The sequence below is a fragment of the Zonotrichia albicollis genome, chromosome 5 (assembly GCF_047830755.1).
Source record: "Zonotrichia albicollis isolate bZonAlb1 chromosome 5, bZonAlb1.hap1, whole genome shotgun sequence".
Classification (NCBI taxonomy): domain Eukaryota; kingdom Metazoa; phylum Chordata; class Aves; order Passeriformes; family Passerellidae; genus Zonotrichia; species Zonotrichia albicollis.
Genome location: NC_133823.1, coordinates 43,244,215 through 43,268,901, shown reverse-complemented (window position 1 = coordinate 43,268,901; position 24,687 = coordinate 43,244,215). Strand labels below are relative to the sequence as shown.

General features: G+C 36.1%; 1 protein-coding gene across 2 annotated transcripts in view; it reads left to right on the top strand.

The window, feature by feature from the left end:
- The window catches only part of FIP1L1 (factor interacting with PAPOLA and CPSF1), a 37,628-nt gene that overhangs the window by 8,183 nt on the left and 4,758 nt on the right, over positions 1–24,687 (top strand). Inside the window, exons 5-15 of one of the 2 annotated variants that reach the window (XM_074541506.1) lie at positions 336–397; positions 602–709; positions 1,797–1,927; positions 2,203–2,271; positions 4,531–4,640; positions 10,245–10,338; positions 11,320–11,473; positions 16,656–16,682; positions 17,247–17,301; positions 18,150–18,205; positions 23,442–23,661. In XM_074541506.1, coding sequence (XP_074397607.1) covers positions 336–397; positions 602–709; positions 1,797–1,927; positions 2,203–2,271; positions 4,531–4,640; positions 10,245–10,338; positions 11,320–11,473; positions 16,656–16,682; positions 17,247–17,301; positions 18,150–18,205; positions 23,442–23,661 — 1,086 coding nt within the window. The remainder of the gene's footprint in view (positions 1–335; positions 398–601; positions 710–1,796; positions 1,928–2,202; positions 2,272–4,530; positions 4,641–10,244; positions 10,339–11,319; positions 11,474–16,655; positions 16,683–17,246; positions 17,302–18,149; positions 18,206–23,441; positions 23,662–24,687) is intronic. The other variant, XM_074541504.1, reaches the window with a different exon arrangement.

Here is a 24,687-nt window from a genome sequence, read left to right as displayed (position 1 = left end):
GAACTGCATTTTTCCTTTCTCTCTCTTCTTCTGGTTCTGTCCATTCTTGTTTCTATCAAGGTCTTTATCCTTTCAACTCAGGAAGAGTGACTGGAACTTGCTTCACTACTGTTTATTAGTTGGAGAAGTTGCTACTGAGCATAGAAAGGTACTCTCTCTTCCTCCTAGGCTGATCTCTTTACCTTTACAGTTACCAGCTTGGAAAGCTAGAGATTCAGGATGGTGATTGAGCCTGGGTCCAATATGTTTCTGGATCTAGCTATCTCTTGTTTTGTGTTTTCTTCTGGTTTAAAACTTTTCTTTGTCTAATTCCGGTTTTTGTTAATTTCTTGAAGTTATGGAGCAGCACCTGTGAATCTCAATATTAAGGCAGGAGGACGAGCTTATGGATCTTCTGGTAAGAAAATTTGCTCAGTAATATTAGTAAAAAAAACCAAAACATATTGGATATTGTTTTGGATTAAGAAAATAATTGTTTCTTTTAAAACTTATTGATAATTTTTTCTAGCTTTTAATTTATTTGTTATTATTCTAAGTGTAATGGTACTGATAAAATTCCATTTGGTAGAGACAGAAGGCTCTAACTAACTTTTCTTCACAGGTGCAAAAGTTAAGGGACTGGATCTAGATGCACCAGGGAGTATTAATGGTGTGCCACTTCTGGAAGTAGATTTAGATTCCTTTGAAGATAAACCTTGGAGAAAGCCAGGTAATGTCTGGTTTATGTTCACTGATACATAGGTGTTCAGTAGGTTATTTTAATAGTTGTTTCTGTTGAGTGCATGTAGTTGTCATCTTATCTATCCCTCAGAGGTACTGTACAGCATAATTTGGAAAAAGCAACTATGTTACTTGTTGCCTTCCTGCTGTGCCACAGAGTGCATGGGTGTGCCATGTTTGTTAGTATACATCTCCATCACATGTCAGGAGAGATAGGCCATTTTTTAAATACATGTGTATCCTGAGCTCTCCTTGGAAATCTGTGTTCCTGTGGAGATTTCTGCCATTGCTCTGTGCCATGGAACACTAGACAAAGCAAAATGTGCAAAGTAGTTCTGGCTGGTTTTAGCATGAAGAATGGTGAAATGTAACTTCCTGTGCTATGTTGTGTTCATGCATAGACATCCATAAGCTTTGAATAAGAAACTGGGACTTGCTGCAAAGACTTTCCATGAGTCTCCTCTGTTTTGTCTCATTGGCTCAAATGGTTTGTCCAGGCTTGTCTAATTTTACCAGTGTTGATTAGGTTTTTTAGTACCAGTACATCTTGCTGCTGCATATAGTTTTTTTCTTGTGTTTGTGCATTGCTATGGTAGTACAAATAGTGTCTGCAAAATGGAAAATAGAGAAGCCTTTGATGATTATCTGGTGTTTGAAATGTTAGCTGTATTAAATATATTCTATACATTTGAGTTACAACTGTTCTCTCTTACCCTAAAAATACTTCATGGCATCACATGAAACTAGGAGCCAAAGCAAAGTGAGAAGTCAAATACAGAACTAGCAAAACAAAAGGGAGTGGTTCTTCACTGAACATAAAGGAAATCTATAGATCTTATATTTATCTTGTTGTAAAGATGTGGGAGATTATAATATCCCATGATATTCTCTACCCTTGGTCCCCACTTCATGATGCTAGGCAAGTTCGTGTTTCTGACTAAATTTTAATGGGTTTACAATCTTAGCAATGAGTACCTGATCAGTTTTGATGCTCTAAGTAGAGGTGTGTATATATGTTTAGTGGAGGAAGGATGAACTTTGTAATGTCCTAAAGACTTATGCTTTTCTGCTTAAAGGGGCTGATCTCTCAGATTATTTTAACTATGGCTTCAATGAAGATACCTGGAAAGCTTACTGTGAAAAACAAAAGAGAATACGAATGGGTCTTGAAATTTTGCCAGTTACTTCAACCACAAATAAAATCACGGTAAATAGTGATTTTTTTGTATTGTACATGTTTTTCTCCCTGTAAAGCTGCTTGTGAGTCATAAGCTTGTTCTGCCCAGTTCAGTAGATTTGTTAGAGTTTGCGCCTGACTCCCTTCCCTGAACCTAGAGTGTTACTGTGTTGCTTCACTGGCAGTTTGTGTGGATAGTGTGACAGACAGCTACAGCTAGATTGCATCTGTACCTTTATTGAGACTGTGGCCCATCATTTCAGAATTGTATGGTATCTTAATGGGCAATGTGTTATTTAACTTAGGCTGAAGACAAAGCTATGGAACTAAGACCAAGTGCAGAGATTCTCGATGGCAGATACCATCTTTTAAAGGTGAATTTTAGTAAAATTTTGTTGGTTGCTCTCATTTTTCTTGGGTATTGCTTCCCATGCCAGCACAGACTGATAGAAGAACAACTGATATGGACGCAGCCATTATTTCATATTCTCATGCTACATCAGTGACTTTCTGTGTATGTCCCAAAATGTGGATTAAAAAGTGTTGCTTTGTTCATCACTCTTCTGCAAGCATGTGAGTTAGTGGCCTGGTGAACTAACTAATTTCCCAGTGAAATTAATTTTTCTTGATGTGATGGTTTATTTGTAGTTGTAGTGTGTTCATTTGTGCAGATTAAAGGATTTGTGCAGATGTGGTGGGGAAGCTTTTGTAGATTATGGCATGTTTGTTTTTCCTGTGGCATTGTAGCTCTTACTACAATGTTTGTAACAATTATCCTTGACAGCTCTGATAAGAAAATCAATCTTCCATATTTTTGTGTTGCTCTTCTGGGGTTAGCTAACAATTAATTGACTTATGTATAATAATTTTTCCATTCAGAAATCCTGGTTTTCAGAGAATAGAACAACATGACAGCATTTATCTTAAGGATTGAACTTTATTTTTATTTTCTCAGTTTCTCATTTACATCTTTGATACTAAACTTAAAATTATACCACAAAGGTTATTTATTTTACCTATTCTTAATATATAGTCATTTTTGTTCTTGAACTGTCTTTGAAGTGACTTGGAACGGTTTCTTTCTCCTGTGTACTCCTGTCAATTGCAGATACAGAACTGTCAGTTGCAAACAGGTGTTTTACTTGCTACTTGAGGATATTAAATTATTTTGATTTTATTCTAGCAAGAATGGATCAGAAGGTTTCTGGGGCTTTATATGTTTCTCAGGTATCATTATAATCGTACTGTGGGACAGTAGAAATAGTGGACAGTAGGAGTTACAATTTGCAACTGACTGTAATCTCAAACTTTTCTGAAGTGTTCTGAAGGAAAAAGGATAAGTAGTCCAACCCAAAACTTCCCCTATTTCCAGCTCAGTACTGACTCTGGTGATCAAACAGTACTGGTAATAATGTTGTTGTAAGAGTTTGTCGTGTTTTAAAAGGAGTTTACATGTAATTATTCATTTCATTAACTTTTTTCCTTCTCTTCTGAAACAGTCTCATGTAATTCCCATTATATTTCCTTGCAATTTATATTAATCTCCTGTAACTAGCAAGAATGTCTCCTACATTTTCCAATTGCTCATTAATTTGTAGAAGTCTTTTTCAGATAAATACTTTGACCTTTTCCACTCATATTTCTGGATAGGAAACATTAATTCAATTTTTAATGAATTTTAACTATTTATACACATTTTTATGGGTTTGGAAAAGATGTGCCCATGTTTAGAAGTGAGGCTTTGCAGAAACATAATAGTTCACTTGCCTACAAGCTGTGAGATCACAGCTTATACAAGGTTATAGCATGAGTGAACTAGCTACATAGAGTGGTGTAGCTGGTACAGTGGGAGGGACTTTAAAAACTGAATCACTGTATATTTGTCTTTAATACTAACCCATACAGGTTTTTCTTTCACGTGTAGCTGCTGCTGAACAAAACAATACTTGATGTACTTGCACCAAAGGTTTTGTATAGCTTTAATGGTGTCTTGAATAAAAGAAGTGTCTGGAATTTTGCAGTACTTCAGCAACAGCAGGGTGTTTCTGAAGTATTCAGTCTGAACTAATGAAAAGTCTTTCACAGTTAGCACAACCCAGAGTATGAGATGACTTCCTGGTATGACTAAGAAATTAAGTGGTTACTAGATCTCACAATCAGTGAGGGAGATGGAGAATCCATTCAAGTTTCTTGTCTCATGGTTTGCTGGTAGTGGATAGCAGGCTTGTTAGATATCTTTGTTATGATTATGAAAAGTTTTTTTTCAATAAGTGTCTTTCTTTTAAAAATCAAGGTGTAATTTGGTTCATACAGGAAATTCTTCAGGAAAATTAGTTTGGTCTGTTCACGTACAAATGAAGTGCTTGGAAAATAAATATTTATGCTGTCTAATCTTCTATAGCAATTCATTCTCTGGCATATTGATTTATATATATATATATATATCAAACATAGTACTTAAGTAATATCTCACTAAAAGATACTTAATTTTGCTAGTTGTGCAGAGGTGAGAGTTTTTGAAATTCTGAATTAATAATTGGGCTTACTTTCTTTTGCTATTGACTGTGTTTTTGTTGAATGTTGGAGCTACTGCACTTGAAAGGTTAATCTAATGATGAAACATTATTTTGAAGGTACAGCAAGGCAGAACTGGAAATTTGGAGAAAGAGTTGGCAGTGCAGTCGACCAAACCTGATTTCACATCTCCTCCTGCCTTATTTAAATCAGGAATTCCAACAAACAGGTCAGTTAGCTGTAACTCATGACCAAAAAACTCTTTGCACTGTTACCTCTATGTCTTTGAAGTTTACAATTTTTGTAGAAAAAAAAGGAAAATATGTTTCTGTAACAGGTAAAATGAAGGGTAGAGATATCCTTATCACATTTACCATAATCATACAGGAATCCTATACTACCTTCTTGGCTCTTTGGGAGAAAGTAGAAGAAAAGGTGAGAAAAAACAGCAGGACCAAGTAACAAGACAGTTACAAAAATCTACTTATTGATTTATGACACTGTGTTCTCTGTGTGTAATTAAATTTGCCATCATAATACTTCTGGTTAGGGTCCTTATGAATATTTTAACTAACTTATTTTTTCAGTTCAACAAGATGGAATCTGACAGCTATGACTTTAACAAGTGGAGGAATTCCTGGAACCTAGTCTCTTTCCTGCAAGGCAGCTTTAGTTTCTCCATATTTGAATATTTTATTGTACTTTCTTCGAAAATTAGAGAAAGTATTTGCTTACTGAGTTCCTTCTCCCAGCCCCAGGCTTTAATGAGTTCTGTCTTCTGTATCTAAGCCACTGCTGTTTGTTATCTGGCACTTGGCTTAGGATGACTCCATGCTTCTGCTTTACTTGAGTTATGTAGTGATCCTGTTTAGTTGTTTTAGTTCTGTGCAAATTAAAAGCCCTTATATTACATCATATTACAAACAATGGTAAGAAAGGTAGAACAGGTTGTTCATTGGACACTTTGGTTGTCAGCCATTAAAGATGAGGAGCTATGACCCATCTTTAGCACTGCATCCATAAGTGACTGATTTAGAGGCACTTGTGTTCAGTTATTCCATGCTGTAAGAGTCAGTTCAACACCCAAATGTATTTGTCTTGGAGGGGAGAGTTGGGGGGTGGGGGGCAGGAGGAAGTCAATCATAGCCTTGCTTGCACTTTTCTTTCACTTCTAGAATATTCCTTCTGATAGCCTAAATTTTTCTCTGAGCTATCAGGTTATGCTGCTCTGTGTTTAGTAGATTTTAGTTCTGTTTATCTGTTTTTCTTAGTCAAAAGAAATTAGTTTTCCAAACTTTGTGCTAACTTTGTAGCTATTTTTAAAATGTTCTTTTCTGAATTGCTTCTAATATATGATATTCTTGTAACAGAGTTCTCAAACTGGAATGTATTGTTCACAGGGTAAGGATTCCAAATCTATATCTAGCATAGGTTTTGTTACAAGGTTTCAATTCTTTGTTCATCTCAGTGGTGGACAGAAAATCTCTAAACTACTTTGGGAAGTAATTGACAACCAGGATATTAAAATGTAGTTAAGTTGAAAGTTGTAGAAAAAATGCATTGTGTAGATTATTTGGTTGTGTGAAATTTGCAGGTGTGATGACTGTGTCACTTCCTGACATTTATTTTGAGGTATCACTTTGTGGCATATCACTTTGACAGTTGTATCACTTGTGCATTCCATTGGTAGAATAGGTTGTGTTGTATGTATTTAGTGTGAATACTGTAATTGTAAGTTGTTACAATGACAATACCTGCTATGGATACACTTGCTTAAAATATATTATTCTGTAAAGAAAGGTATTTCTAGCAAGTGGTCAGAAGAGATTTTGAAGGAAAACTGTATGCTCAGAAGTCTGAGTAGGTTAATGAGAATATATATTGAGTATATGAGAATATGTATTAGCTGTGTGGATTATATATATTTCTACTTAAATGACTTATCCATAATGCATCTACTATTTTCTGTTTTTAAGTGCCTGTATTATTAACTTCTGTATAACCAGATAGTGTTTTATGGGGTTGGACTAATTTCTTTCTTTAGTTAAGAGTTTATTTTAGATAGAAAAAAATTTTCAGCAATGTAGCCCCTTCAGTAATTTAAAATAATTGCCTTTATGCCGTGTGGCATTTGCAATAGCTTTGTTGAGAAATTGCTGGAAGCATTTTCAGAGAAGTTGCAGAGAAATTAGCTCATCAGTGTAGTGGGATATTTATCAGCTTTATCTGTGCTTATGGCTTTCTGTAAACAGATATTTTGAAGAAAATGGATTTTTGATCTTTTATTTCCATGAAAAATACCAGTTCAGCCTTGCAAGACTAAGTGATGGAAACTCAGGTGTTATTTTGAAAAAAAGTGTGTTTTCATACAAATGGTTTCTTTAGTAAATCTATTAGGTTCTTATTCATATCAGTAAGTGGTGAGCTCAGCAAAGTTGAGGCTGTCCTCAAGAGGAGGAAAATAAACCATGAAATACATAAGCAAAACAAGAAAGAAGAGAAGAAATATTGAAGCATATTATAATTCCATACATATTAGACTATGCTATGTATAAAGTCTACTGAACAAATGTGGCATCCCGTAGTTAGTCTGATTCTGAACAGTCATATGGGGGTGTTCCAAAAAGCAGCTTATTTATTTTATCTGTGGTAAGGATAGGGATTTTTGAAGCTATGAACTTGGAAAATAACTGGGTTTGCCTTCTTTTTTTCTTCTTTTTTCCCTCTCTTTCTCTTTGCTCTGTAGAATCTAAGCTGAGCTTGCCAAATGAGATTGAGTTATCTTTCTGAATTAATCTCCATGGAAGTGGTATTCTCAGTGCAAATAGCTCATAAATAACCATTCTCTAATTAGAGTGAGATAACTCAGAGTTGCTGGAATGTTCCTTTCAAGCTACACTTTGTATGAACTCTGCTGTGGGTTCATGTGCATCCCACACGTGTGGCTTGCCTTTATATGTTTCAGAGGATCCTTTGGGAATGCATCTGTATCCCAGGTGCCTCGATCACGTAAGGGACAGACCAAGCCCTTCCCTTTCTTTGCTTATAGCACTGAGACAGAAACTGAGTCTTGCCTGCTACTTATCACAACTCTGTTCAATGTCTAGGGAGTTGTAGAAATTTCTCCTTGTGCCATCTTGCTGTGACTTATTGTGTGTGTCACTTAGCATGTGGTTGGAGGTGTCATCTTCTGCTTCGTTTGCAACTGAATCTATGCTTTCTCCTGTTCAATTTCAAACTCTTTTAGTGAAATTCTGAAATTCTCAATGAAATTGTTATTGCAATCTTGGAAATAGAGAATTTGTCAAGTTCAAGGTATGATGACAAAATCCATCATTATGAAAAATATCTTGGCAGTTGTTGGGAAGAACAGTGGACAAAACATTATACAGCATTATTTAAATAATAAATATAAAGTATAATCTCATTGAGATTGAGTGAACACAGGTATATGCTTCAGAATCTAAAAAAATTAAATGAAACTGTTTACTCCAGGAAAATTGATGCATAGGAACCAACTAATTGGTAGTCTGGGTTTGCTTCATTTGATAGTGCAGTGGTGTGTTTGGGCTGCTTCCCAAACCAGAATTAACATTATTGTAATATGATTGAGGCATATATTGCTTTAATGCCCCATACTCTTGCATTGGTGACATTGTGTATGTTTTCAGTGCTGATTCTAAGAGTTGCTGCCAGTGTGCAAACAGGACAAAAGAGGAAGAGTCTTAATTCTGTTGTGTACATCACTCCCAGTGGAAGCCCTGTAGATCAGGCAGGGACTTTGTGCTGTATGAGTGTCATTTGTTATACACAAGGACTGAAGCTAGGTAAAATGAGTTTTCTAGGATATGGTTTAGATAATTAAGAGAGGATAGCAGTGATGGAAGAAAACAAGTGTCTTAGAACTCTCAAAACAAATGCACTGTCAGTGAAGACTAAGATGGTGAGAACATAGGTTTTAACGACTGTTTTATAATACCTATGTTCTCAATTCAGTTACAGCAAAATAATAATCCAGTGTAGCAGTGCTGGAAGGCCATGCAAGACCACTGGGGAAGTTTAGAAAAGCAGATGTTGATTATTGGAACAATCTAACTTCTAGCATGGGGTATCATAAGTCCAGAGAGTTTCTGACACTTCTGTTATTGTTGTATAGAATATATTGCTGTGGCGTATACACTCTTTAATTGAAGGTATGTTCTCGGACTCTTGTACCATCACACTGGTTTTGTTTGGTTTTTTTTAAACTCTCAACTGTTGTGCTTAATAAGCTTACTTTAACATCTAGGAGGGAACTCTAAACCCAGATACTAAAAAGCTCAGAGGACAGGCATTTGTATCATCCTCAGTATGCAATCTGCTATGAAACTTCAGATAATCTCTGAGAGATCTGACTGTTACTTCATGCTCTAGTGTCTGCTGTGTCTTTTTCAGTTGCATTGCAGTCTGGGTATCTGAGCAATTGGAGTCCAAGTTATCAGTCTGGCAGAACTCTGAGCCTATAATTCCAATTTACAGTTGTTCCCCCTAATATTTGTATTTGTGTGGTTAGTAGTACACTAGATGCAAAAAAGACAAGAACTCCTGAAACTAGAAATATTTTTTTCTTTCTATGGATTTGTTTTCTGTGGAAATTTCAGGAGGGTTTTTTCCAGTCTTTTACTGTTCTGTATCATGCTCTTGGTAAAAATTATCAGTTTTATCTACAGTGGTTTCCCTTATAGGTGAAACCACAAATGAAAATCTGAAAAATCCTACAGCTGAGACATGGATTTTGTACCTTTGTTTCTCTCAGCCATGAGCACTGTTGTTTTATTGCTCATTTTCTAACAAAGTTGACCCAGGTGAATCCTACTTTTTAACCTCTTTTAGAAGTCAACAGTGGCCTGCAGAGCAGGTAGAATCATAGAATGTTAAGGGGTTGGAATGGACCTAAAGGATCATTTAGCTCAACCTCCCCTGCCATGTGCAGGGACATCTCCCCCTAGACCAGGTTGCTCAAGGCCTTAGTCCAACCTGGTTTTTATAACTCTTATGCTGACAGATTTTGTTATATCTGCATGAAAATTATACAATTTCCATAAACCTTGGTTTCTGGCATTTTAGGGCTGCAAACAGAAATGGTCACTATACTTTGCATTGTTACTCTCTTCAAAACAGTGATTCAAAATAGTGATTCAAAATAGTTGTCACAAACATCAGGCTTTAGTTTTACTAGATGACATTCATATTTTGTCGTATTTTGTCATATTGTCTGGTCTGATACCTGGAGTACTTCATTTGTGTTAGTGTATTCCTCTAAGGTTAATTTACTGAAGATTTTGAGAGATTGATTATACTTCGAATTTTCGTGGTTTTGGTTTATGCTAATGTTTTTTCTTCTGCCTTATCTTTCTTTGATCTTCCATGGAATCCTTCATTATGGTTTCATGCAATTTAGAAATTACTTCTAATTAATAGTTTGTAGCTGGTTTATGTTAGATTTTTGAGAAAGTTCTGCTTGATTTATTCTTTTCTTACTGAAGTTTTGTGATCTTTGTTTGGGATTTTCCTTGTAACAGCAAAGCAGAAGTACTGTCTTTTATGGGGGGGAAGGAGACTGCTGTAGAGTCAGCTTTTGTCTTTGCTTATCAAAGTCTTTTTTGCTGCATTGTTTAGTTCTGTACATAGTTCAGCAAATACATCATCTTTAATGTTTCTTCAGAAATAGTCTTTTGTGTTTTCTACAAAAGAAAGAAGAACTTTTGCCATTTAGAATGAGAGAAGTCCATAAGGCTTTTTTCTCTCACCTTTTTCTTCCCCCTTTTCTGATTCTGTTTGTCCTGTGTTGCAGGCGGATATCTGGCACAATAGATGTGATTGGACAGAGCATCACTATCAGCAGGGTGGAAGGACGACGGCGTGCTAATGAGAACAGCAACATACAGGTTTTACATTGCAGTTTTGCATTCTGTTTTTTGACTAAAAGACATTTTTGCTTTCCCCATAGCTTCTGACTAAAGCACCACTGTATGTGAATGAGTAACACATAAGTAACTTTGCATCCAGAAATAAAGTTTTGGCAGTTACCAAAATATATTAAGATGAAGTAATTGATAGATTTCAAAAATGTTTTGGTATACCTCTTACTGAAAAGAAATGAGTGATATTGCAGACTTACAATCCAGGAGACAGCACTGGCTCTGCTAGATCTGTGTGGGATTGTATTTTGTTTATGGAGTGAAAAGATAAATATTTGAACTCCCCATTTGTCCCCCTATTCCTGTCAGACACTAATGCTGGAAGTGAAAGCCTCCTTGTATGCAGTTTGAGAAATGCAGTCTTTTAAAAATAAGGTGTGAAGGAATAAATAGTTGGTAGTAGCTTGTTTTTAATTATATTGTAGTACTTTACCAAAAATTGCAAGATTAGTCTTTATGGTTTTAGTCTAGACTTTTATTATCCTCAGAAAGCAACTAAATCTATACAGACAAAATACACTTCTGAAGAATTAGAGAGAAGGATCAGGGTTGCTTGGTGCTCCAGTTGCATTTCCATGCCAACTTAGGTTGAGGTTAAACAGTGAAAATAGTAAAGGATTGTAGTGCTGATATTGAAAACATTACCATGTGTTTTTCATCTGACCTCAGAGTATTTAAGTAATTTATGATCTTGGGTTGTTTTCATGCTTTTCAGATTGATTTTTAAATATTTTCCGTTATACAAATTTAAGGTGCTCTTAGACCTTTAAAGGTACTTGGCAAATAAGGGACACTGAACGTAGGTGTATGCAGGTAGAACTTAACGCCATCTGAATATGGGTCTTTAGATGTGAAATGATACTTTCCTATTTTAGTAACTGAAGGACAGGAAACCTGTCTTGCACTCTTTTCACAAAGCAATTGTAACTAGAGTTTGATATTTTACAGGTTCTTTCAGAACGCTCTAATCCTGAAGTAGACAGTTTTACCAAGCCACCTCCATTTTTCCCTCCAGGAGCTCCACCTACTCACCTTCCACCACCTCCTTTCCTCCCACCCCCTCCAACTGTCAGTACTGCTCCACCTCTGATTCCCCCACCAGGTAAATATCCTGCACTATATAGGATGTGGATAATGAGAGATTTGTTAACATCAAATTCTTGAGGTGCATTGTGCAGAATTTCAGAATTTCATGTTTGCTCTTTTCTTAAGTGTATCTGCAAAGCAAACCCAGAAACTTTTGTTTTTACTTTCTCAGTAAGCATAATCCCAAGTAGTAAATAATTACTTAAGACTAACTGCTGGTTCTTGTGTTCTTGAAAATGTTTGAAGTGAGAAGTTGTTTTCTGTAATTCAGTAACTGTTAATGCCATTGAGAGGTACATGTTAACACATTATTCTACAAAATTTAGAACTAGAAGTATGGCATACCATGAATTTGTGTCACAAGTTGGATTCTCTGATGTCTAAGGTCAAGGCAGCAAGGGAAGTTCTAATTACCCTTTTCTCTCACAGCATGTATAAATTCCCACAGGTCTGGTAGTATTGCATTTGCTCCATATCCCTTCTTCCACTTAGAAGTTTTATTAGTCCCTGATGTTTTTTTCCAGTGTTCTGTGTCTGTTCTCAAAGCTCTTTGAGAACTCATCCCATTGTTAATCTGTTTTGAAATTTACTGATATTTACTGAACATTTATTGAAATTTGGCATATATGGAAATTTACTGGGCATTTGCACAAGTGGTACAGTGACCTGTACTTCTCATTTGAAGACAGTAAGTTCCAAAGGATTTGGCAAGATACTAAGAACTGTTAGTGAGAAATTAAAATAGATGGAGAATCTTTGTGGTGTATTTGAGTAGGAAAGTAAAGCATTTGTCTACAGAAGAGACTTTTCCTTATTTTCTCCTGGTCCTTGAATTCTTTAGCTTGACTTGTTCTGAAAATCATGCGGGGCAGTTTCTTTGCTATTCTATTTGCAGAGGAAATATTTTAAAAGTTTCTCTGTTAATATTCTTATGTAGAAGCAAAGAAGTCCCATTATTTAATTGCAAGTAGTATGAGCTTTTATAGGGTTTAAATCCTTGTAGAAGTTGCTTCTTCAGTTGCCCCTCCTAATTTTAAAACTTAACTCATTTTGCCTGGCAAGCTCTGGCTTTCCTCCATGATGGTCATACACAAAATCACAGCACAGAGAAAACTGAGGAGTAGAGATTTAAAAATGAAATAATTCTCTGCCCTTTTTTTTCTTTCTTAAAATAAATATAAAAAATAGAGTCTCTGAAGTGAGATTATGGTAATGCTCTGGTGATTTTGTTTCCCCACTGGGGAGGGGAAAGGACAGAAAGGGGATGGATGTGACAATAATACTTGCTGTGGTTTTAAGCTTCATTTAAACCTTTATGATAAAACAATATATGTAATGCATTGCAACTTTTTAGAAAGTAATTATTTTAATTGTTATTGGTTTCAGAAAAGGTGTTCCAAGTTGTATATTATCAAAAACATGAGAACCCCTCTCACAGACACAGATGCACTTGGTGCAGGGGTGTCACAGGTACTGGGCTGTTCTTATGAAACCCCTCACCTGTAGAGATTTTAAAGGTGAAAGAAGTCCACATGTGTTGCTGATCAAGCCAGCAGGTTTGGCTTTAGTCTCATGGTTTACAGGCAGGTTTATGACACAGGTTTGTTCAGAAGGTCTTCTGGAACATCCTTCAGTACTTCAAGTAGATTCTAAAATGATGATTAAGAGCTGTGGATTTAGTTTCCTCAGGCCTGTGTTTTAATTGTGCTGTTGCCAGCTCTTTATCATCAAAGCTGTTCCAAAAATAGGTCCTACCATCCCTCCTTGGTTCACTGGAGTAGGAGTAAAAACACTACACTTACCCAATATTAAACTGGGACTACTTGCCAGAAAATTTAAGTATTCCAAATATAAAACATCCTCCAAAAGCGCCTTTGAAAAAGGATCTTGCTTTGAAGTTATGTCTCTTGTTCTGTATTCATTCACTCTTGTGATTCAAATCTTTTTGAGGAGCAAGTGCTGGAACAATTTAGAGCACCAAATGTAGAAAATTCTCAAATAGTCCTAGGAGATGAGTGGCTATAGCAAAATATGTGCTAGTTTCTGTTTGCTAGGTTTATTGCTATGTTGGTGTAATTTTCATCTAAAGCAAAATATGTATGCTTGTTAGCAAGGCTTTAAAAGTTTGTTTATGTGTATTGGTTAGTCTGTAGTTAAAAACGTGACATGCATTTGTGATTTAAGAAAAAAGAAATTTCTCTGAAATACTTAACTTCTGTTGCATAACTTTGCAATGTGTGCCAGGCTTTGGTATGACTGCTCAGGCTTGGCCTCCTAAGTGTGTGCTTCTAATCTTTTGATACAGAAAATTTGACCTAATTTAGCCTATGGCAAGAGAACTAAGTTGAAATATATTACATTTCTGAGGGCTGGTGCACATTTCGGCTAATTTACAGTATGTTGTTAAACTCTGGCTGTGTTGTTCATGTTTGATTCCTTGCTCCACAAGCAGAGCACATGTGGCATTGCTTTCCTTTAGTAAAACATACTTGATTTTCTGTAAATACTTACCTGCCCTGAGCTAGTAGGATGGTATACAATGTTCTGAAGGCAGTTTTGAGCATGGTAGGTAAAATGGTGCACTGATGACATTTGAGTTGCTTTTGGCACACAACTCTGAGTATTTAGGTTTATGCTGGATGTGTCTTTATGGCAGCACAATGATGTTGTAGGGACATGACAAAGTTGATACTAAGCCACATTGTTGCATTTGTACAGTGCAGTCTCTTCATTGCAAGAAATGACAAAATATTTCAGTGTCTTTTCTCAGAAGTAGTAATTGGCTGGTGACACTGCAGGTATATATTCATGCACTTAGAAGGCAAAGGAGTGAAGAGTTAAGAAATTATTTCTTTTCCGTTAACTGAAGCTTATGATGTTTTTCTTGTTTTGTGTCATATTTGTGTATTAGTGAGGAAAAACATTTATTTAGATCTTTTTTTAGATTTTTTGTCAATTTGGCACATAGAATCTTTCATCCTTTTTGATACCATAGAGTAAAATAGCTTCTGTTTTAAAATTATATAAGCATTAATCATGATTCTTTAAGAGTTCTTAAAGGTTTTTGTGGGAAAGTATGCTTATGGGTTTTTTTGTGTAATACTCTAGATTCACCAGTTCATTAAAATTATTTGGACATTTGGTCTCTGGATATTAGGTGAATTCAGTCTGTCTTAATTTTGTTCGAATGCTTGTTAAACGAAAATTTTCATTTGTCTTTTAGTCTTGTGATATTTTTACTTTTAATTCTGTACAAGATAACATTCTTGTAAGTGAGGAATACATTAATTGTTTAATACAAACTTTTTCCTTTTTGTAGAGAGGAGTTAGCTGATGGATTTCCAGGCAGTTCTTTGGATAGTGCTGAGTGCTATTTGCAGTGCTAACAATATACTGGTTTTAGGGCAGTAGTTGAAATCTTTTGTGGTGTAAGGTGGAGCTAATAAGTCACTTTGAGAGAATTTCTGGTATTTTTCTAGCTTATGTTCTTATAGCAATTATATATTATTATTTATTATCTAATATGCACATGCTTAACATTTATTTATTATATATTTTTTTTTCTATGTGTTAGGCTTATGAAGGATCTATTAATTAGAACAATTAACCAAAAAGATTAATAGTAAACACTTTGGCAACAGTTTGAGTTCTTAATCTTGACTTTCTTTCAGGAATTTTCATCAGGACTGTTTGGTCTTTTAAATGTTACACTGTCAAAAATTTTGTGGTGTGGTACCCAGTGTTCTTAACAACTGTAGTGCACATTAGAAAGCTTGCATGCTGGTGGAGAGAAAATGGCTCATGTAGTTCAGAAATTTGGCTGTTGGAGTTCACTGATTTGCATTTTGGCTAAGAGATCTGATTTTAAATCTTCCAGATCGGACAGAAGCCTCAATTATATTCCACCATGTGTTTAATCCTATAGGATTAATGCTGTTAGGAATTACTGTCAGAGAAATTGCCAACAATTAGTGAACTTTGATATTGATCTCTGTTCCTCTGCTTGCATATTCCTTCATTCTGTCCTTCTTTCAAGTCAGTCTGGGAGCAGTTGGCATTTCTAGACATTATTAATACATAGATTTAGTAAAATGTTGCTGCCATACAATAATCTTTTAATTTTAATGTTGAACTAATGAGATATATGTAAATTTTGTCATGTGGCCAGTACTATTCTGTGTGAATGTTTATGCAGTTATGTCAACGCTGATGAAAGCACTTGCCAGAGTTTTCTGTTCACTCCCTTCCCAAAGTTTTGCCATGAGCTGTTAGATTGGAAATACATACTTTTTAATGGAAGCAGAATTGTTGATAACTGAAAGTGCTTTATATCTGATGAAGTAGTCTATTTTCTGCCAGTATTGTTTTAGCCCAGTTTATTATATAGCAGTGTAATGTGTTTAGTTCAGGTAAAGCTAGTTCTTTGCAAAGCATGGGAAGATAAGAACTTTAAAGTTACAAATTATTTTTACCGTGTAATCTTCCTTTCATAATCAGTAAGGTATGGTTATGTGTTGATGCAGTTTATTTTGTTAAGTCAGCTAATTTGGTTGGAAACAATTTTCTCAGCTTTTAGTTAGGTTCATAACAGCTTAGCTAGATCTGAAAATCAGGTTAGAGTAATTCTTGCACATGTTTCTGTTAAAGGCTACTCCTTTCTCAGATAGCTACAAGAAAATAGAGAAAAAAACCAATCTTTTTCCCTCCACGTAGCAAATGAATGATGAACTGCAGTGTCATAGCATTGACTCAGACATCTGTATTGCTTACTGCTGCCTGAATTCTTTGTTCATGTGGACCTACTCTTTCCTGTGCCAATCTATTGAAGGTCGGAGGCCAATTGCATTTCCTTCCATGGAATGTAAAACAAAGCAAATGTAGTCTATGGGATGTTGCTTTCCTTCTCTATATTAACCTTTTTAGAATTATTAATTTAATTTTAACCTTGAGGCCCAGAGTCACTCTACACTGGTTTTGCCTCTTAATAAATAAGATCTTAAAGAATAGGAATTTAAACCAAAAGCTGGATTTCACAAGGCTTGTATAAAATTTTATCAGTATTAATGTGATATCTTGACCTAAGGACAGAGAAAATATTTTGACATTCTTCTTGATCATGTATGCAGTGAAAGTTCAGTCTGGTTTCAGATCTACAGATAAGAAACTATTACTATAACTGATATTTGTTGTCTTTTTAGGTATACCAATAACAGTGCCACCACCAGGTAAATTTGCTTAGATTTTTTTTCCACGTTTGGTTAAGAGATGAAAACTTAACTGATGTGCAACTTACCAGCTTTGTTCAACTTTACAGATAAAGAGTTGTGCATACTAAACTATATGTGCATATTTAGGCTCAGTTATTTTGATGCTGAGCAGGAGAGAAATTGTATGAAAATACTGTTGACTAGTGGACCTAATCAGACAGTTTTCTAGATGTATATTTCCTTCTTTTCTTTAAAGTATTTTTTTCTCAGCTATGCAGTAAATAGTTTGGATTGTTGTTTATTATTGTGTTGTTAGAATTTGCCCATGCTTTTATATCACCGTGTTTTTAAGAATGATAAAGTTTTAACTTGAAGCACTGATAATATATGGTTCATATTTTGCCTTTGTCAAGCTGAAAAGTAGTTCTTAGTCTTACAAAATAAAACCCATTTATGTGGAAACAGTTTTTCATTGTTCTCTCTGGGATTTGTTTGCCATGGTATGCTTAGCCTAGTTCTTTTATGTGTTTATGGGTGATAGATTTTTACTTTTTCCCCTCCTTATCTAATTTATTGTTACAGGTTTTCCACCACCACCTGGCGGTCCTCCACCTTCCCTCATACCCACAATAGACAGGTGATTATCTCTGTGAAACCTTACTAAGCAATCTATCAGTATTCTGTAACTGAAATAAATGAATAATACTCTTGCATTGCCCATTGTTTTATGGATTTACATCTGGGAAAGGGGAGGCAGCTTCAGATTTTTGCAGTAATTTCACAGAAATGTTGCTAGTCTCACCTCTCAGCATATTCTGAGTAGGTTACTTAGCCACTTATTAGTTTAGTTATGACACAGTATCGAAATACCAAATTAGTTACAGTTTTGATAGTAAATCAATGCCAAGACCTAAGGGAATGATAAATAAAGTATTCTTTAGTAGTCTGAAGGCTTGTTTATGTGATCTGTATACTTTTCAGTTATCATAGCCTTTTTAATAGATGCTACACAAAAATTTGAGGACAGATTTAGGCCCTCTTAAACTATAAGAAATGCCAGAGTTCCACAGAATCCAAATTTGTATTTATATTCTGTTCTAAGTGTTCCATTGTAACAGGCCTAACCTGTTAGGCTGGGAATTTTTCAATACCATATTTATATGCACATATCTGTTATTTTGAAGTTGAAAATTCTGTTAAAATACGTGATACAGGAGGATGATGGAAAATCTCTGAGAAAATCTTTGTATGATTTAATTGAGAACAAATCCTAACTTAATACATCATATGTGCATTTAAGTAAATTTATTACTTTGTACTGACAGTTGCTGTGGATGAGTGATGCTTCTGATTGTATATATTGTATATAATATATGTATTATATGTATGTAGCTGTTTATTGAAGGAGGTAGCTTTGTTGCTAAAGCTGAGGTTTTACATGTATCTTTAACATGCTGAAACTGGTTTTGCACATACATTCCACAGTGGGCATTCTTCTGGCTATGATGGTCGTCCTGTTCGTGCATTTTCATATGGCAGTGGTAAGTAAGCAAGCTTGCTGGCTTTGGAAATTTTGACCAGTGTGATACCAAATTGTTTGATACACTTATGAGGATTTTAGCTAGACAACTAAACAGGTCCTATCACTATTTCATTATGAAACCTCATTACTGGCTATTGTAAATAGATACATGCTGTTGCAAATTTAAGTACTATTGGTAAATACTATTGTTTTGCTTATTAATTTATATACTGGATATCTTTTCCTGCTGCTTTTGCAGAACTGTGATTTTGAAGCATTATATACCATAATATGGACTGCAAATCAGGGAGAATTTTTCAAGGCTTTAAAACAGGAGAACAAGTACTGTTGACATATCATCAGAATTTTAATTACTAAGAGCAATCATTCAGAAATCATGATGATGTACATCTTGTTTGAAAAACCATTTGTCCAAGACACTATAACCTTCAGCTATACTATTATAAAGTCTGTCTTTTTTTTTTTAATTACTGTTATTGGGAGGAAAAATCTGATGCTGGATTTGACTTCCTGTTTTTTTCCATAAAAGTGATACAAGAGTGAACTAAAATGAAAGCTTCATCATGTGCCACCAAATGGGCATCCACAGAATGTATGCTGAGTTTAGAGCTGTTACCTAGCTTCTTGACTCAAAGGAGAAAATAAGAAGATAAAGTAGATAGAATTATGAAATTATTTGGGTTAGAAGAAATCATCAGAGATTATCTATCTCAAGCCTCCCTGCCATGGGCAAGAATACCTTTCACTAGATGAGTTTGCTCAAAGTCCTGTCCAACCTGGCCTTGAACACTTCTTTCTAATGGTTGGGGATCCACGACTTCTCTGGGCAACCCATGCCCCACCACCATCATCATAAAGAATGTCTCTCTCATGTCCAATCTAAACCTTCCATTTCTCTGAGTAAAACCTTGGCCCCTTGTCCTGTCACTACAGGCCCTGGCCAAAGGTCTCTCTCCATCTTTATTTCTTGTAAGTCCCTTTGCAGTATTGAAAAGCTGCAATAAGGTGTGCCTAGAGCCTTTCCTCCTCCAGGATGAACAACCTGAACAACACAGGAGAGATGTTCCAGCTCTCTGATAATTTTTCATGGCCCTCCTCTGGACCTGCTATAACGTATCTTTGTTGTACTGGGGTCCCAAGAGCTGGATGCAATACTCCAGGTGGAACCTCATGAGAGCACACAAAGAACCACCTCCCACCAACCTGCTGGCCACTCCTCCTTTTGATGCAGCTAGGATACAAGTGGCTTCCTGGGCTGCAGACTCACACTGCTGGCTCGTGTGAGTTTAATTTTTGCCCACCAGTATCCCCAGGCCCTTCTCTGCAGGATTGCTTTGAATCAGTTCATCGCCAGTTTGTACTGACATTGAGGACTGCCCTCACCCTAATGCAGGACCTTGCATGTTGACAGTCACTGCCTCTGCCTTCAGTACATCTGCCATCCTGCCCCATGCCTGGTGCCTTTTCTTTCAGCTAAATTCTGTTGCCTTGCTCCTTGTTCCTTTGAACCCTAGCTGGTGAGAGGAGAAATTGGAGGGGAAGTTTTGTCTGTTTCTGGGATCTGTGATGTTCAGCACAGATCAAATATTCAGCAAATCTCTTTCCCAAATATTCTGAAGTTTTAAGCATGGATATACAAAATGACATTTTGTAATGGCTCACAATTTCCTGAAGTTGTAGCTGTTCGTGGAGTAACAAGCAGTACTTTTGACATTGTAAGGATCCTCATCAGTTACCAAATGTTTGCTTTCATGCATTTTAAGCTTGTTGTGTTTTCAAGAATTCTTGGAAAAGAATTCATAAACATCGGCTTTACACACACTTATTTTTTAGCAGTAATTTAATTGTGTTTTAGCAAAAAGGTAAAACCTGAGATGTACAACTAAAGCCATACAGAGTATCATAAGGAAAGCAGTCTTACTAACACATACTAATGTATGTATGTGGCATCTATTACATAGTCTCCAGAGTAGAGTGTTTTTCACTTTGGTGTCTCTTTTGTTAGAATTTTCTATTCTGTCAGATATTGTCAGGGACATAAGAATATTTCCAAGTTTTATTTTAGAGCAGATGGATGGCATGCATGTGTTGTTGCAGCACCAGTCCTAAAGGATGACTGTTACCTTGATTTCGCCAACACTGAATTTTAACTTCATCAGCAGGATTAAAATATTGTTCTCCTTTATATGATTATGGAGACCAAGGAGCACAGTCCACTGCTATCTTCCCAGTGTGCTTCCAGTGTGTCTTGTATCCCTGTTGCAGCAAAAGCTTTCATATTTGCTGCACAAAGCAATTATCTGTCTCAAAGCTGTCTGTGTCATAGGGATTTTTGAATCTGTAGAGACTCAGTGGCATTTTATCACTGTCGCTTATCTCTTAGTGAGAAATGTTTTCCTAGTCAGCATCATCCTGTCACAGTCCCTGTAGTGCAGTGTGATCACTGGTCAGTGTTAGCAGTGCTCTCTGTGAATCAGAACCTGGGGACATTGAAGCTCCACAGCGCAGCTGGGTGCAGATATCACTGCAATTTACAATCACTAGGTATATTTATTTAATAGTTGCTTTGGATGATAGCACTGAATCTCCAACCTGTTGTCTTCTTGGACAGTCTGTGCATTTCCTAGCTTTGTCAAAATTGCAGGGGAAGATGTGCAAATGGAACACATTGCAAAAAGTAGCAGTCTTGATTAAGGTGCTAGCCCTTCTTCTGCCTATCCAGATTCCTCAGCTCATGCTTTGATGTATTTGATGTCTTGCTGTCAGTTGGGTTTCCCATTGCAGACCCTTTAGGAAGGTTACATGGTAAAGTAATAACTTATAACTTCAAGAATGTCTGTTTTGTTTTTGTGCTCTTCCACCATATCAATATGGTTTAGTCCACTTGCACTTAAATCCTTTCACAATTCAGTGCTACGTCCGCCATCATATCTTTGGCTTTGCTTGAGCTGCCTTTGAGCAGCCATGGAAGTGCCTTTTAAGCTTGTTTGCTTTTTCCTCAAGTAGTTCTCTGGTCTGTGCTCTAAATGTTTTTTAAATCTTAGACTTGCAAGACATTTAGCATTACAGAAACAGTTTAAGAGTCAGTATTTTTTGAGGCACAAGCAAGAAATATTAAATAGTTTGCTTTATGCCGTGAAGCTTTAAGTTTTTAAAGTATCTCCAAAACTGGGCTCATGTCTCCAAAACTAGTAATTATTCAAAGCTCTCCTTCTGTTTGAAAAAGAAAATCAGAGTTAAAATCAGAGTTTTTGAAATGTCTTCCTTCTTGTAGAAGTTATTGGAATAATCCATGTAGAAATAACAGATGTGACAAATTATTTTATTCAATGTAGTAAAAGCAGAATACCAGTTCATACTAGAAAGTAAGCTTCTTGTGTGTTGTGAATAATTCCTGGTGAAAATCTAGATATAAAAATGTGTAGTGTGTCAAATAAGTCTTTTATCTCATGTTACTGGGGAGAAATACTTCTGTCTGATGAGAATTACTCAAGATGTGATGGAGTATCCCAAAATTTATTGTAAAAGTTTGTACTACCATTAATAATTGGTTTGTAGTATACATTTAAAGTCAAGTTTAAGTTTAAACCTTAGATCAGAATACACTGACAGCCAGTGTCTCGTACCATACGTGTGTTGTTGACATAGTGGCAAGTCAAGGAAATTAATAGTCTTTTAAGTCCAGCTGGTTTTTTTGCTATTTCTGGCTGCTTTCCTTCAATGAATTTCAGGTCTTGGCAGCATAATGAGCAGCATAATATTATAATAGGACATTTTTATCTGTTAACCCTTCGTTTTGCTTGTAGACCTGAAGTTAAACAGTGTCAAGCATTTTATTAGAGGCAAAACCTTGTATAAATTTTTTTTTTAAGGAATTGTAATACTTTTAATTGTAAATGTATTTTAACAATGAAGTGTTTTTTTCATGCTACGCTGCCTGCTCTAAAGGTCTTTTGTATTCCTCCTCTGGACGCTTGGCAAACTGCTCTCTTAAGCTTCTGCCAAAGCTTTCTGGGGCAGGCATACCCAGACATTACAGGCAAGGCAGTCTGAACTTAGCTGTCAGCAGAAGCCACTGGTTTTATAACCCTACAGTATTAAATACAGCACCAGTAACACATTTTACATTGTTCAGTAGATATTTATGTTAATTGTACTGTTAATCTCTTTGTGACACCATGAAGTCAAGTAAATATTGTTCTCGTGTTATAGATGATGAAGTGGAGCTCAAAACAAACGATTTATTGAAAGTTAGGAAAGCTAGCAAGGCAGATAAGCAGAAAGGGAGAAGTCCTCAGTACTGTAAGTCCACTAGAGAGTGCTGTTTCCAGCTAAATACTCAGCCCTTGTTTTTCCTTTACAGGGTGCGTTCACGGGACTTCTGGCGAGGGAGGGCAGGACAGAACAATTGGGGCATTAAATACAGCAGTTCTGTATTACACTGACGTTGGCAAAAAGCAGTGGAGAAGCATTCCTTCTCCCCATTGCTAGCTATCTAAAAAAGGTTGGGAGACAGTGTTAAGACTTCCTTCTTAACATGTCACTTCTAGATTAAGACTATGCTTGATTTTCTTAAACTGTACATTTTAGTGGTATTAGTGTTTGTGCTGAGTATTCATAAATGTTATCTTACAGAGCACCAGTGGGAGCATTATTTCTTCTCCCCAGAGTGAATTTATTTCTTAAGCTCCTTTTACATCCATAATCAGAAAAGTATGACAAAGCATAGTATAGAATATAAATTACTGAACGACAACTTCATAGCTAACATTGTATTTTAAATACAATGATTTTAAAGTACAAGAGATAAAAATAATAGCATTTAACTACAAGGCTGGAAGTGTCCTTTTTCTGAAATATATTTTCAGAGCACTTGAATTTCAAAGGCAGTTTTGTTTTCCAATTGTTTTTGTTTTGTTGTTCCCCAAAAATAAAGCCATTTGACTACATAGAATCAGATTCTTTGAGCAAGTATTTGCACAATTTTTTTTTCCCCCCAAAAGTGTTTAGACAGTCTTTGGGGTATGGCTTTGTATATCCTCATAAGAAGTATTTAAATGAGTGCCAGAAGCTTTTGTAATAATCATGGAAAAAATGCAGTGTTTGCTTAGCATTAAGTGAAAGGGGAAGATTAAAAAATGTAATTGGAGGAAACTGACAAATGTGTTTTCATGCATTAGTTTCCATATGATATTTGATTTTACTCTTTCTAATAACTACATCTCTTTCTTTAGTCACCTTTCCACACCCTGCAGGTTCTGCACCTTCGTGGTCCAGTCTTTTGGACACCAGCAAACAGTGGGATTACTATGCACGAAGAGAGAAGGATAGGGAACGTGAGAGAGAGAGATCCCGAGATCGGGATCGCGACCGGGACCGAGATAGAGATCGGGACCGTACCAGAGACAGGGAGAGGGACCGAGATCATAGTCCGTCTTCAAGTGCGTTCAACAGGTCAGTGCAGTGTCCTCAGCGTGCTGGAACTCTGTGCAAAACCCTTGTCTCTCTTAAGCAGGGTACTTCAACATTCAACTTTAGTGTTCTGCTGCATGCTCCAAAGAGCTGGGTGGTGTGGCTTCCTCACCTTCGCCCTTTTCTCTTGGAAACCCTAATTCTAAATTTCCACATGTAAAACAGAAGCAGGAAAAAAAGGACAGTATACATCCAAATTGGTGATAGTGCTTTACATGTTACAGGTGATTTAAGTCTTGAGAATATCTGAAATATTAATCTCTTTTTGACATCAGTAGGTTTAGAAAAAATCTACAGAAAAATATATAGAAGTACTAAATTAATTTTAGTTGCCAGTTTGGTACTAAGAGCAATGTATTGCAACATTTGACCTTAATTAATGGTAATAAATACCTGCTAAAATTATTAATATGGTTGTTAAAAATGGCTGGATAATAATCTCTCCTCTCTTATTTAAAACTATTATTTCAAGGTCAAGAACTTTAATTTTAATTTAGATGATGAAAGTCATGTCAGATAAATTTATTCAGCTTTCTAATTGCTTTTTTAAAAAAGCTGCAACTGTTCTGTGGTTCATGTGCTCAAGCACAAAGCATTTAATGCTGAGCTCACTATGGCTCCATAGAACAGAGGTCTATTGGTTAGCCAGATTTTTCTAAATTTCCTCTGTTTGTTATCTGCTAAGCTTTTTGGGGTAAATGTCTGACGCTTTTTTCTCAGTGTTCATTGTTAAGTTTAAATTTTTGCAGAATGTATATGTTAGCTATTAGGCAGATTGTTTTTACCATTTTTACTAATGGTTTTAAGCCAAAGGGAGAGCACTGAGAGTCAACATTTCTGCGGTTGAGAGATGACATTTTTGCATGATGACTGTCAGCTGAAGACCCAAACTGGGTGCAGGCTGGGGGATTTTCCATGTATGCTGGTGTGGTGATGTCCTCTCCTGTGGGCATGTGCTTCGTTCCAGGGTCAGTTTCTGAGGGCTGAAGACCTATCTAAACATCTGTT